This window comes from Oncorhynchus kisutch, linkage group LG8 (assembly GCF_002021735.2).
Source record: "Oncorhynchus kisutch isolate 150728-3 linkage group LG8, Okis_V2, whole genome shotgun sequence".
Classification (NCBI taxonomy): domain Eukaryota; kingdom Metazoa; phylum Chordata; class Actinopteri; order Salmoniformes; family Salmonidae; genus Oncorhynchus; species Oncorhynchus kisutch.
In genome coordinates, this window is record NC_034181.2 from 29,239,213 (window position 1) to 29,254,497 (window position 15,285).

At 41.6% G+C, this 15,285-nt stretch overlaps 1 protein-coding gene across 2 annotated transcripts in view; it reads left to right on the top strand.

Moving 5' to 3' along the window:
- Positions 1-1,636: 1,636 nt before the first annotated feature.
- The window catches only part of LOC109895905 (phosphatidylinositol transfer protein beta isoform-like), a 46,926-nt gene continuing 33,277 nt past the window's right edge, over positions 1,637-15,285 (top strand). For both annotated transcript variants that reach the window (XM_020489995.2, XM_020489994.2), the window contains exons 1-2: positions 1,637-1,738; positions 11,362-11,392. In XM_020489995.2, coding sequence (XP_020345584.1) covers positions 1,719-1,738; positions 11,362-11,392 — 51 coding nt within the window. In that variant the 5' untranslated portion in view covers positions 1,637-1,718. The remainder of the gene's footprint in view (positions 1,739-11,361; positions 11,393-15,285) is intronic.

Consider the following 15,285-nt stretch of genomic DNA (forward strand, 5'->3'; position numbering starts at 1 on the left):
CTAGATCCTGGATCCCAGGTGGTGAAGGTAGGCAACAACACATCCACCACTGTTCACCCACGACTGTGTGGCTGTGCACAACTCCAAAACCATCATTAAGTTTGCTGATGACACGACTGGGGTTGGCCTGATCACCCACGACAATGAGACAGCTAATGGGAGGAAGTCAGTGACCTGGCAGTGTGTTGGCAGGATAACAACCTATCCCTCAACGTCAACAAGACCAAGGAACTGATCGTAGACTACATAAAATGGAGGGCTGAGCTCTCCACCATCCACAGGGCTGTAGTGGAGCGGGTCAGGAGCTTCAGGTTTCTCAGGGTCCACATCACTAAGGAATTATCATGGTCCACAAACACAGTCTTGAAGAAGGCACTGCCTCTTCCACATCAGGAGGCTGAAAATATTTACCATAGGCCCTTCTGCTGAGAGCATCTTTTTGATTTTTTATCCATTATTTCACCAGGTAAGTTGACTGAGAACACATTCTCATTTACAGCAACAACCCAGGGAACAGTTACAGGGGGGTGATGAATGAGCCAATCATAAACTGAGGATTATTAGGTGACCATGATGGTTTGAGGGCCAGATTGGGATTTTAGCCAGGACACCAGGGTTAACACCCCCACTCTTACAATAAGTGCCATGGGATCTTTAATGACCTCAGAGAGTCAGGACACCTGTTTAACATCCCATCTGAAAGACAGCACTCTACACAGGGCAGTGACACTGCCCTGGGGTATTGGGATATTTTTTTAAACCAGAGAAAAGAGTGCCTCCTACTGGCCTTCCAACACATATTCCAGCAGCATCTGGTCTCCCATCCAGGGACTGACCAGGACCAACCCTGCTTAGCTTCAGAAGTAAGCCAGCAGGGTGGTACACTGCTGGCATACTGGTTGCATACTGGTTGACTGGTTGCATCACCCCTTGGTATGGCAACTGCTTGGCATCCAACCGCAAGGCGCTACAGAGGGTCGGGTAGGTATTGGTTAACTATTTAACTATCTACATTGACACTTTTTCCACTTTTTTGACTCATCACATACTATGCCTACTGTTGCTGCTACTGTTTATTATCTATCCTGTTGCCTAGTCACTTTATCCCTACCTATATGTACATTATCTACCTCAATGACCTTCTATCCCTGCACATCGACTTGATACTGGTACCATGTGTATATAGCCAAGTCATCATTACTCATTATGTATTTATTCCTCATGCTATTATTTTCATTTTATTTACATGTTTGTCTCTCTGAATTGTTGGGAAGGGTGGCCTGTAAGTAAGCATTTCACTGTTCGTCTACCCCTGTTGTTTATGAAGCATATGACAAATAACTTCATTCAATTTTTATTTTATTTGAGTTGTTGAGTAGTCAAACTCTTTCAATCTAAAATAATTGTACTGCTCTGTGAATAGAAGAAGAGGAGGAAAAAGAAGAAGATGTATTGGTTCAATAAGGTGATTTAGGGTGTGGTTGAATAGTTTTCGTGTTATCAATGAGAAACAGACCAGCAGAATCTTGCAAAATCCTGCACAAATGAATGATACTTTTCAGTAGTTCTATAATGACAGTAGTTCTATCTATCCACTTTGAGGTCACGCAAAGTATCTCCACTCTCACCAATCACAGACGATAAGGGGCCAATATGGGAGTTGTTGAAATGGCACATGACGTCAGTTGTAGTACGCAGCCGCAGCGGAAAAAGTGACAATGGTCCTGATCAAGGAATAGTAAGTCCAAACTTTTCTTGATTTTACTGTAATGTGTGTGATAATATACAATATTTTTTAATACTGCGATTCTTCGTAGATGTTTTTACTCAAATAAAAACGTTGTTTGGTAGGGTGGGATTGTTCAGATCCGGCCTACCCGATGACAGCGAGTCAGCATAGGCTCCTAACATTAGCCGACGCACCTTTCTTTCGGCTTTTCACTGCTATTGTGCTAGCCAGCTGGATATTAAAGTACAACATTATGGAATATTTTTCGATGATCTAGTATCGAAACAGTACACTTCCCAGTTAGCTAACAATGTACCGTATATTGTTTGGTGTAAGTTGAAAGTTCAGCGTTTTTGTAGCTTACTGTCGATAATGGTAACTTTCTAGCTAGCTACCTAGCGGAAGGGAGACTAAAGTGCACGCGTACCACAACTTCAGTCCACTGCCTGTAGAACCCAGTTTCCCAAAAGTATCTTAAGGCTAAGTTCATCGTTAGAACCGGTTTTAACGATGAACGTAGCCTTGTGGTGCGTTTGGGAAACAGGACACTGGTGTGTTGAACAGGGTTGCCAACTTTGCCGGTGCTCAAGTCTTCCTGGCAGGCTAGTGATTTATGAACTTTGACCAAACTGCTGACCAAGGACAAATCTGCTTGTGAGAGAAATAACAAGGGTGCATCGGACGTTCTGCACCGACACTTGGTGTGCCAATGGTTCCCAGTTGAAACAATCAGTATGCCTAATCCAGTCTGATTCAGGAAGACGTTTGTATGTCTGAAGAGGTAGAATGTACCCCAATTTGTGTTGATTGTCAGTAGGCCTATACATTTTTATTCAACTTGATGTGATCCATATCATTGATTCTTAATGCAGCTATACCCTGCCTCGTATAAAAGCCTACTAAACTAAGCTTATGGCTATACTTTTTTTTGGGGGGGGGGGATCAGTAGTCATATCATGTCATATCATGTGTGTGGAGTAACCTCACCACATTCAGAATACAAAAAAAAAAAAAAAGATTTAGTAGGGAGATTATTTTCTAATCTTTGTTACACTAATCTATTGCAGAGTTAAGAAACACAGTCTTTGAGAAACAAACCCTTAGGCATGTTCTGAATTTGTGAGCGTGTAGCCTACTGCAGATCCACACTGAAGTTGTGTGGCTGCTCTCATGCACATGCCACTCAGATTTAGGCCAATGTCACTAATTGTTAGCTCACAAGGCTGAGAATAGACATCCTGTCTTCAATAGCCTCATTTTTGTTATGAGAGGTAGTTTCATCTGTCTTTTATTTTAATAAAATAGCCTAATCTAGCATATTTCAATAAGTGGTGTGGTTTGTATGACCTTGTTACATGCCAAACAGTGAAATCTTGCATTACACCAGTTTGGCCTTCACGGCCCCTGTCTGTCAGTCACTGTAGAGGATAGGAAAGGTCTCTCCTCGTTGCCTTCTTTACTCGCGATCTGAAAACCACAGATGTGCTCTTTAAATGCCGGTAAAGCGTATACCTCAAGTGCCCATTCAGGAATGCATCTCAGAGCACATCTGATGTTCCTTCACTCATTCACACACATTGTTAAACGACCAACAAATGAACATGTACATGATTTACTTACTTAGTCCTATTCAGTTATCAACGACATAGGCTAATAAATAGCTTAATACACTGCCTGCATTTATTACAGACACAGATTTAGGTGAAGGTAGGCTAACTTGCCTGTCCCATATATTGTTTCACTTTAGTGAGAAGCAAAACTTTTCTCTCCTGACACTTATGCCACATTTGTACAATCAAAAAATAAATCTACATTTGTCATTTTATTTTAGAATGATCTGTCGCTCAGTAGACATGCCTGGGTGAGAATAAATAATAATAATATCCAGCAAGCATGGGCTTGGATAATGACAGACGTCATCAGCAATGGATTAATATATGGGCAGACAAAGTAGGCCTAGTTAACAATGCCAAGTAGACAGACAAAAACAACCATATAGTCTCAGCAAAGTTGAATGGAAATAACTAGATTGAACAACAATGACTAGCTACGGATTTGGATTCATACACGATGTTTGGAGAAGGGGAAACTTGTGGCCTGAGACGAGTTGCTGTGTGGGTCTGTCTGGGAAAATGAGAGTCGGTGGAGAGCGTCTTGTTCTAATTCAATCATTGCAGCAGGCTCAACCTTTACCCCGCCCATTGCTTTGCATACAGAAGCACTAGCCAATAGTTATTTAGAGCACATAGCACTTCATACTGTTTGAGTGAAAGATGCGTGCTGGTAGCCGAAAAATACTTTTTCCTGATCAATGATAATTGCAAAAAATACTTGTCATAATCGTATTTGGAAAATTCTCCATATCCGTTACGATACTCGTTTAGTTTGAGGACTGAGCACACTTCTAGTAAATGCATTTTAAGTCTCTATCCATTCTCAATATGGCTTAGTGTGTGACAGAGCATAAAGTCTCAGGCTAGCCTGTTACAGCAGTCAATACAGCAGTCATCTTCCGAACTGAAAAGCACCCTTGTTGCCTGTGTATATGGATAACCGGCCTCTGTAAGATGGTCACTGGTTGTAATGCTATTAGGGATGCACCGATATGAACATTTTGGCCGATATCCAATATTTTCCTTGCCAAAAAACGCAATACCGATCTATTTTTCTATCAGCCTTTTAAACATTCTAATACCGTTAAATAGTTGAAACACACACACTGACCAAAAAGTAATTTTGTTGGCATTTATGTACGTCCTGATTAGGAAAATAACCTCACACTCAACGTCAACAAAACAAAGGAGATGATTGTAGACTTCAGGAAACAGCAGAGGGAGCACCCCCCTATCCACATCGATGGGACAGTAGTGGAGAGGGTAGTAAGTTTTAAGTTCCTCGGCGTACACATCACAGACAAACTGAATTGGTCCACCCACACAGACCGCGTCGTGAAGAAGGCGCAGCAGTGTCTCTTCAACCTCAGGAGGCTGAAGAAATGTGGCTTGTCACCAAAAGCACTCACAAACTTCTACAGATGCACAATCGAGAGCATCCTGTCGGGCTGTATCACCGCCTGGTACGGCAACTGCTCCGCCCACAACCGTAAGGCTCTCCAGAGGGTATTGAGGTCTGCACAACGCATCACCGGCGGCAAACTACCTGCCCTCCAGGACACCTACACCACCCGATGTCACAGGAAGGCCATAAAGATCATCAAGGACAGCAACCACCTGAGCCACTGCCTGTTCACCCCGCTATCATCCAGAAGGCGAGGTCAGTAAAAGTGCATCAAAGCTGAGACCGAGAGACAGAAGCTGTTTTTCAGTGTCAAGGCCATCAGACTGTTAAACAGCCACTACTAACATTGAGTGGCTGCTGCCAACACACTGACTCAACTCCAGCCACTTTAATAATGGGAATTGATGGAAAATATATCACTAGCCACTTTAAACAATGCTACTTAATATAATGTTTACATACCCTACATTACTCATCTCATATGTATATACTGTACTCAATACCATCTACTGCATCTTGCCTATGCCGTTCTGTACCATCCCTCATTCATATATCTTTATGTACATATTCTTTATCCCTTTACACTTGTGTGTGTATAAGGTAGTAGTTTTGGAATTGTTAGGTTAGATTACTCGTTGGTTATTACTGCATTGTCGGAACTAGAAGCACAAGCATTTCGCTACACTCGCATTAACATCTGCTAACCATGTGTATGTGACAAATACATTTTATGTGATTACCAGTAAAACAATCAATACCTATTTCTTTCAATTACTTGCGGTTTCGTTGTTCAGTCGTTTCATTCTCAACCAGGATTTCATCATACTTGTCAAGCAGTGAAGTTTCAGCTCTGTCGGTCCGTGGCCTCTCTTCCTCGGTGCGCACTGTCACTGTGTCCGTTTCCATCTTGTCCAGCTGTGTCTGTAACATTTCACGTAAACCCTGTTTCTTGTCTGCATCGAAGTAGCGGTCCTTGTACCTAGCATCAAGCATGGTGGCGACACAGTATAGAGGCTCAGAGAGAATGCCACCGAATCGCTTGTTCACAGCCTCGAGTACTTTTACAAGTTTTAACCCCACGGTCTGTGTCAGCAGTTTTGTTGAGCAGGTGTTTCAATGCCATGACAGAGGGTATCACGTCTGCTGCAGATGCAGTTGATGAGCTTATTTCTCGAGTCAGTTGTTCGTATGGAGCTAGGAGTGTGCTCATGTTCTCAAATGCCATTGAAATGACAGCAGCGGTATGAGAACCAGCACATTCTTGAGTAGGGTTGCACATTTTGGGGAATATTCAGAGGTGGAAACTTTCCATGGGAATTAACGGAAATATATTTACAAATTAATATTAATACCATTTAAATGTAGATGTTTGCATTGGATATATTTATCATATGGAGACAGAAACCTAAACCTTTTACCTTATCATAAGTAGACATAATTGCAAATAATTAAATCCTTCCAATATAAAAAAAACACTAGTTACAAATTGAAATGTAATTAAATGAGTTGACTCTACACTTGGGAGGATTTCACTGAACAACAAAATAAAGGGAATATTGAATGATCCATCACATCTCCCAAAAATGTTTTCAACTTACATCTGTAAAATGATAGTTTCTAGACTAAGGCTTTGGTTGTCTTCCTCTCAGGCTTCCATGTCTTCTCTCTGGACCTCCTCAATGTCCACCTCTTCAACATCACTCTGAGGCCTCATCTTCACTGTTACTTTCCAACCTTGTTGCGGATGGCTCGTTGTCAGGCTCAAATTTGCCCAGATGGTCACCAATTTTTCATCCCTTGTATTGGTCAGACTGTTGCGTGTTTTGGTTTGTGTGTTCACAAACAAGGACCAGTTGCGGTCTGAGACTGGTGATGTTGGTGGGATTTGGAGGATGATGGAGGCAACAGGGGAAAGAGGCTCAGATCCACAAAATCCCTTCCACCAGGTGGCTGATGAGATATGTTGGCACGACTGCCATATTGCATCTTCATCCCAAAGCCCTTGCTTGGAAGTGTACTTCACCAGACTGCCAAGAACCTTGCCCTCATCCAGGCCAAGGTGGCGAGGTGTTGATCTCTGCACCAGACAGGATGCTCTTTTAGCATACTTGGGGTCTAACATGTACACTGTGGCAGAAGTCACACTGATTTATTTCAGAACTTTAGTTTTCTCTGCTTGGTGCAACAGTGAAGTGGGCAGGGCAGTACGGATTTCTTCTCTTCAGACAGGATGGCATTGTTTCCCTCAATCCGTGCAATGGCTACAGCTATAGGTTTCAGGCTGCTTACCACTCTCTCCCAAGGCAAATCATCCAGGAGGATCCTCTTGATGGGGCTGACCATATCGGCAGACTGATATGGCCATTTCCCACCAGGAGACTGTCAAACATGATGACAACACCACCCCAACGGGTGTTGCTGGGCAGCTTCAATGTGGTGCTCTTATTCTTCTCACTTTGCTTGATGAGGTAGATTGCTGCTGTAACTTGATGACACTTCACATACCTAACCATTTCCTTGGCTCTCTTGTAGAGTGTATCCATTGTTTTCAGTGCCATGATGTCCTTGAGGAGCAGATTCGATGCATGAGCAGCACAGCCAATTGGTGTGGTGTGAGGGTAGGACTCCTCCACTTTAGACCAAGCAGCCTTCATGTTCGCAGCATTGTCTGTCACCAGTGCAAATACCCTCTGTGGTCCAAGGTCATTGACTGCCTTCAGCTTATCTGCAATGTAGAGACCGGTGTGTCTGTCCCTTGTCTGTGCTCTTGTAAAATACTTGTTGAGTGGTGGAGATGATGTAGTTAATTATTCCTTGCCCCCGAACATTCGACCACCCATCAGCGATGATTGGAATACAGTCTGCTTTCTACATGATTTGCTTGACCTTTACTTAAACTCTGTTGAACTCTGTATCCAGCAATTGAGTAGGTAACGCATGTCTGGTTGGAGGGGTGTATGCTGGGTGAAGAACATTCAGAAATCTCTTCCAATACACATTGCCTGTGCGCATCAGAGGTGAACCAGTTGCATACACAGCTCGAGCAAGACATTCATCAGCATTTCTGACTACGTTCCTCCATTGAGTCCAAAAAAAACTTCTGATTCTAGGAGGACCATGAGCTGTTGCTTTCGATAAGGTGTCTGATTCATAATTTTCACCTCATAGAAATAGAGGGACTTTTGTCAGAGGTCGCTTGTGAGAATTGAGGGAACTTGATGCACTTGGCCAGATGATTCTGCATCTTTGTTGCTTTCTTCACATGATTTGGCACAATATTTGCACATGTACACAGCTTTTCCTTCTACATTAGCTGCAGTGAAATATCTCCACACATCAGATAGTGCCAGTGGCATTTTCCTTTAAAGATTAGTAAAAAAAACAAATATAATTCCATGTACAGGTAAATAATTAAGCAGTTAGATTAAACGACTCCTTTGAAAAAGAAATTATGAAACGTATGGAAACGGGTGAATTAACACTCCGCAGTTAATAACAGGCTCAAGCAAGCTAAACACAACATGGTAGCAAAAACTAACTAGCAGAAATTGTTAACAAGTTATAAAGGATTTAAACACACTTTGCTGTAAACTACTATTTACTAGTTAACAAAAAATAATGTATGTCATATTAAATATATTCACCCCACCCAGTATTGTAATCAAAACTTACCAGAAGCCATGGAGTCCTTGGCTCAGACAGTGTAGTAGTGTGGGCTTGAGCATCTCATTTAGTGTGCAAGATCTTGAGAATCAGCTGTACATAGGGTTACAATTCCATTGAATTGGGGATAGTTTAACCAAAATATGCCACAAGACCTAGAATTGCCTTAAGTGTATCCCACAAAAAGGTTCACTGTTAGTGTCGAACCTTTTACGGCTGCGGTACAGGGACCAAAATCAGCGGAAATTTCAGAGCGCCAACTGTAGTACTCGATAAAACTCAAACGTTCATAAAAACACACATGCAAGGTACTCAATTAAAGCTACACTCGTTGTGAATCTAGCCAACATGTCAGATTTGTAAAATGCTTTTCGGCGAAAGCATGAGAAGCTATTATCTGATAGCATGCACCCCCCCGAAATACCTGAACGAGACGTAAACAAAAGAATTAGCGGTAGCCGGCGCTACACAAAACGCAGAAATAAAACATTCATTACCTTTGACGAGCTTCTTTGTTGGCACTCCTATATGTCCCATAAACATCACAATTGGGTCATTTTCCCGATTTTAAATCCGTCATTGTATACCCAAAATGTCCATTTATGAAGCCCGTCTGATCCAGGAAAAAAACGTCATTTTTTAAATTAAAAAAGTTGCCTATAAACTTTTACAAATCACTTCAAACTACTTTTGTAAACCAACTTTAGGTATTAATAAACGTTAATAATCGATCAAATTGATCACGGGGCGATCTGTATTCGATAGCAGCAAGTCTTGAAATCATAGTCAATTTTTTCCCTTTCATAACTTCCCTGGTGTACCCCAAGACAGGAAGTGCCTAATCGTCATCACACCAAGGATAAACTAGCAATGAAATGCCAGTACTGGCGACATCGTGTGGAAGCTGTAGGCATTGTAAACGGGACTCTGTCTATTTTCTCTTGCCATAGACAATACGTAGACTGGCGGATGAATATTTTTTTTGGTGTTTTTTGTGAACAGTTTTCCTTGGGATTTTTACTCCTAAACACATTCTGTTATAGCCACAGACATGATTTAACCAGTTTTAGAGACTTCAGAGTGTTTTCTATACACACATACGAATCATATGCATATACTATATTCCTGGCATGAGTAGCAGGACGTTGAAATGTTGCGCGATTTTTAACAAAAAGCTGCGAAAATTCACCGCATCCCTAACAGGTTTAAGCAAAATTCCCCAAATTCCCGGGCTTAACTTCCCATGGAAAATTTCCGACCCTTGGCAACCCTATTCTTGAGCTTGCAATATGGCTTTCCTCAGTACGAAACCCTCGTCGACCCACTGTGCTGTCAGACTCACTCATGCTCATTGCGCTGACATCGCTGGTCCAAATGTTATTCGTGAAGCTAATAGCAGTGACGCCCATAGCAAGTAGCTCATGGATGTGTGTTTCAACAATACTGTTCCACTCCGGTAGGGCAACATCTGAAATATAGTGCCTACTTGGTAGTGTGTACCGGGACTCGAGGTGCTCGACCAGTCGGCGAAAGCCAACATCATCCACGACAGGGAACGGTTGATAGTCAAGGGCAATGAATTCCATTATCTTGCCGTTAATGGATTTCGCCTTTGAGTTGTCTCGCTGAAATCTTCTTACTCTTTCAAATGACTGCTCGACTTGAACTTGTTGATGGAAGTGTGCACTTAGTTTTTTTTCTGCTTTAGTTCTAAGTAGTCGCTGAACGTCTGGGGGTGATGCACTTTCAAATGAGTAATTAGGTTTGTGGTATTGAAAGATTTCACTTTCACTCTCTATTTTTAAATAATAGCAGCACAAACGTTGCATATCACCTTTATCTTCAAAATAAAACTACACAGCAGACATTGTGGGCTCGGTTAGGAATGCTGTGTTGCACGTGTAGCGTTTTTTTTAGTTTGTTGCGTCATAACGTCATCTACCTACGTTATATAGGTATGCACGTCAGCGTTGACATCGGTTTTGTACATCCGTGTTAAACTAGACGTCAGGCCAATGCCGACATTTTTAGCTAATATCAGCTGATTTCTGATATGCTTACCGATTTTAATATCGTGCATCCCTAAATGCTATTCTTGAATTGTTACTGCTTTCAAGGCTATGGTCAATGGTATTATTTTAGAGTGTGTACCACAGCACTGTTTGGTAAATGATTGTAACTCATTGGTTCTTTTATGTTTAAGGTTAACCTTGGATCAACAGAAAACAAAGAGCTTCCTGATAGTAGAGCTACATATGGATGGAATAGGCTTACCACCCTTTTTTATATACGAGAGAGAGTATATAATATATTCTTACGGAAAACTGTTTCTGCATTCCTTTCTCTGATATTCCTGTCTGGTTTTAGTGGTCATTGGGTGGGGCAACGCTGCACACAACACCCTCTGTGGCTGGATGAGCTGTTGGGTAGTCTCTCTGGTTTCCATTTAGCTGAACCTGGCAGTGTCCTGACTGTCAGGCAGTAGGTTATAGCTGGAGCTGCCTTCATGTCATGTGACGCAGGAAGAGTGACCTGGAGTCATTTCCTGTTCCTGTGCACTGAGGGAACCTCTCATGGAAGCTGAGCCCACTGCTGCCATCATCAAACAGGCTGATGGGGGCTACTTCAGTCACAAAGTCATGAGGCAATGGCCTTGCACAATGAAAATTATTATAGCTGCTTTGGCCAAAAAGAAAGCAAGGGTATCAAGTCTCACTTTAATTTTTTTTTTTTTTAAGTATTCCTCTAGTCAAATCTGTTTATCAAAACAGCAACCAATTCCGAATTCCACGAGGCTAGTAGAGAACAAATGTGGCTTGTATGCCTATTGGAACTAAATATATCCCACTCATTTGTCGACTCAGGCCTAGATGTGATTGTGATGGCCAGTGTCAGTCAGTGTTCTCCATAGAACCGTGTCTCATCTCTCTTTCTGCTCTTCTCTCTTTCAGCCGTGTGGTCTTACCCTGTACTGTGGAGGAGGTGAGTACATCACAATTTAGATTATGGGTAATTCATCTTAACAGAACATGCAACTGGAGGATTCAACCACGTGTCCTCCTTACCGAATTCCGATGCGCACATTGAAGATGTTAGAATAACTGTCAACATTTGCTTTTAGTCAACCATGAAATCTAAGTTTACTGGCTGTGTACAGAGATTTGCAGATGCTATTGCAGGTGCTGCAAAATGCTTGTGGTTCTAGCTCCAACATTTCAGTAATACCTAGCAATGAAACATTGAAAAAACAATACACATATAATCCAGGGGGTAAAAAATTAAGATCTATCGGAGCGAGCAATGACTAAAATATTTAGTGCATTCAAAGTATTCAGACCCCTTTTTCAAAATGTTGTTACAGCCTTTTTCTAAAAGTTATTAAATAAAAATGTTCCTCAATCTACACACAATACCCTATAATGACATAGCAAAAACAGGTTGTAAGATATTTTATGCAAATGTATTGAAAATAAAAAGCATACCTTATTTCCATAAGTATTCAGACCCTTTGCTATGAGACTCGAAATTGAGCTCAGGTGAATCCTGTTACTATTGATCATCCTTGATATGTTTCCAGAACTTGGTTGGAGTCCACCTGTGGTAAATTTAATTTATTGGACATGATTTGAAAAGGCGCACGCACACACCTGTCTATATGTAAGGTCTTACAGTTGACAGTGCATGTCAGAGCAAAAAACAAGCCATACTGTGAAGCATGGTGCTGGCAGCATCATGCTGTGGGGATGTTTTTCAGCGGCAGGGACTGGGAGACTCGTCAGGATCGAGGGATAGATGAACAGCGAAAAGGACATTGAGATCCTTGATGAAAACCTGCTCAGGACCTCGGACTGGGGGGGCGAAGGTTCACCTTCCAACAGGACAACGACCCTAAGCACACAGCCAAGACAATGCAGGAGTGGCGTCGGGACAAGTGTCTGAATGTCCTTGAGTGGCTCGATCTTGATCCCGATCTTACATCGCTGGAGAGATCTAAAAATAGCTGTGCAGCAACGCTCCCCATCCAACTTGACAAAGGTTGAGAGGATCTGCAGAGAAGAATGGGAGAAACTCCCCAAATACAGGTGTGCCAAGCATCAAACCCAAGAAGACTCAAGGCTGTAATCGCTGCCAAAGGTGCTTCAACAAAGTACTGAGTAAAGGGCCTGAACATTTCTGTAAATTTGATTATTGAAGTTTTTTCAATTTTTCAATAATTTTGCTAACATTTCTAAAAAATCTGTTTTTGCTTTGTCATTATGGGTTGTGTGTAGATTGTATTTTTTCATCAATTTTAATACATTTCAGAATAAGGTCGTAATGTGGAAAAAGTCAAAGGGTCTGATTACTTTCAGAATGCTGTGTGTCATTTAAAAAAGAGATTGTGTAAAGACAGTATGGACAGGTGTGTGTGTGTGTGTGTGCAGCAGTAGTTGGGCTATATAGGATGAGCCATGACTAGAATACAGTATACACATATGATGTATGTAAACATTATTAAAGTGACCCAGTATTCAACGACTGTGTACATAGGGCATCAGTCTCTAAGGTGCAGGGTAGAGTACTGGGTGGTAGCTGACTAAAACAGTGACTAAGGGTAGTGGTCACTGTTTAACAGTCTGATGGCCTGGAGTTAGAAGCTGTTTCGCAGTCTCTTGGTCCCAGCATTGATGCATCTATAGTAGAGGTCAACCAATTAATCGGAATGACCGATTTCAAGTTTTCATAACAATCGGAAATCGTAATTTTTGGACACCGATTTGGACGATTTAAATAAAAAAATATATAAAAATGTATTTAACTAGTCCACTGCTCTAACCACCTGATTTACATTGCACTCCACGAGGAGACTGCCTGTTACGCGAATGCAGTAAGAAGCCAAGGTAAGTTGCTAGCTAGCATTAAACGTATCTTATAAAAAACAATCAATCATAATCACTAGTTAACTGCACATGGTTGATGATATTACTAGTTTATCTAGCGTGTCCTGCGTTGCATATAATCGATGCGGTGCGTATTCGCGAAAAAGGACTGTCTTGCTCCAATGTGTATCTAACCATAAAAATCAATACACAAGCATATTTAAGTTAATATTGCCTGCTAACCTGGCTCTTTGCGAACTCTGTGAAGACTATTTCTTCCTAACAAAGACAGGCAACTTTGCCAAACGGGGGATGATTTAACAAAAGCGCATTTGCGAAAAAAGCACAATCAAACTGTACCTAACCACAAGCTGTACCTAACCATAAACATCAATGCCTTTCTTAAAATCAATACACAGAAGTATATATTTTTAAACCTGCATATTTTGCTAAAAGAAATCCAGGTTAGCAGGCAATATTAACCAGGTGAAATTGTGTCACTTCTCTTGCGTTCATTGCATGCAGAGTCAGTGTATATGCAACAGTTTGTGCTGCCTAATTTGCCAGAATTTTACGTAATTATGATATAACATTGAAGGTTGTGCAATGTAACAGGAATATTTTTGACTTATGGATGCCACCCGTTAGATAAAATACGGAGAGAGCTTGTCCTCTAATTCCTATAATAACTACAACCTAAAACTTCTTACCTAGGAATATTGAAGACTCCTGTTAAAAGGAACCACCAGCTTTCATATGTTCTCATGTTCTGAGCAAGGAACTGAAACGTTAGCTTTCTTACATAGCACATATTGCACTTTTGCATTATTTAAACCAAATTGAACATGTTTCATTTTATTTGAGGCTAAATTGATTTTGATGTATTATATTAAGTTAAGTTCATTCAGTATTGTTGTAATTGTCATTATTACAAATATAAATTAAAAAAAATAATCGGGCGATTAATCGGTATCAGATATTTTTTGGTCCTCCGGTAATCGGTGTCAGCGTTGAAAAATCATAATTGGTCGACCTCTAATCTGTACCGCCTTCTAGATGGTAGTGGACAGGCCGTGGCTCAGGTGGCTGAATGCCTTGATGGTCTTCTTGGCCTTCCTGTAACACTGGTTGATGTAGATGTCATGGAGGGAAGGCAGTGTACCTCCGGTGATGTGTTGGGCCGTTTGCACCATCCCCTGGAGAGCCCTGCGGTTGGGGATGGTGCAATTGCTGTACCATACAAACCGACAGGATGCTCTCAATGGTGCATCTGTAGAAGTTTGTGAGGGCCTTAGGGCCAAGCCAAATTTGGGGTGGCAGGTAGCCTCGTGGTTAGGTCGTTGGGTCAGTAACCGAAAGGTTGCTAGATCCAATCCTGAGCTGACAATGTAAAAATCTTGCCCCTGAACAAAATTTAAAAAAATTCTGCCTCCTGAGGTTGAAGTGTCCTGTTGCGCTGTCTTTAGGAGGGGACCATTTCACGTTGTCAGTGAATGCCGATGAACGTGAAGCTTTTGACCAATGTCCACCTCTAAGCTGTGCACTGCTGCGCACCACCTCCAGGACTGCCGGACAGAAGAAATGCCGTGCAGCGCAGACTCAAGAGATTGAACTTCACCCCGTTATTTTGCGCTATATAGATCAACGTTTTTTTTGTGTGATCGAATCAACATTATATCAGGCTCTTTTCAATGCAACAAACCAAAACAAATCTAACTTTGCAAGATTGAGTGTGATTTTGTTGTAGGCAGAGCCAGAGCGCAACGGAGTAGAATTCTATTGGTGGAGGTAGCCCACGAGCGGCCTTTAAATCACCCGCGAGTGAATGCGCTTTTCATTTCAGAGCTGCGCGTGTGCACATTTGTTGATATTCTTTTCTCGTTGGCGTGTTATAGATAAGTATAGGTCAGCGATGTGGAGTTACTGCTTCCTACAAGAGCACAAAACGTGTAGGCTACATTTCAAGCTGTCTTTGAAAAGCCAGTCAGGTAAAAAGTTTGTTTTAATTTAAAGGGG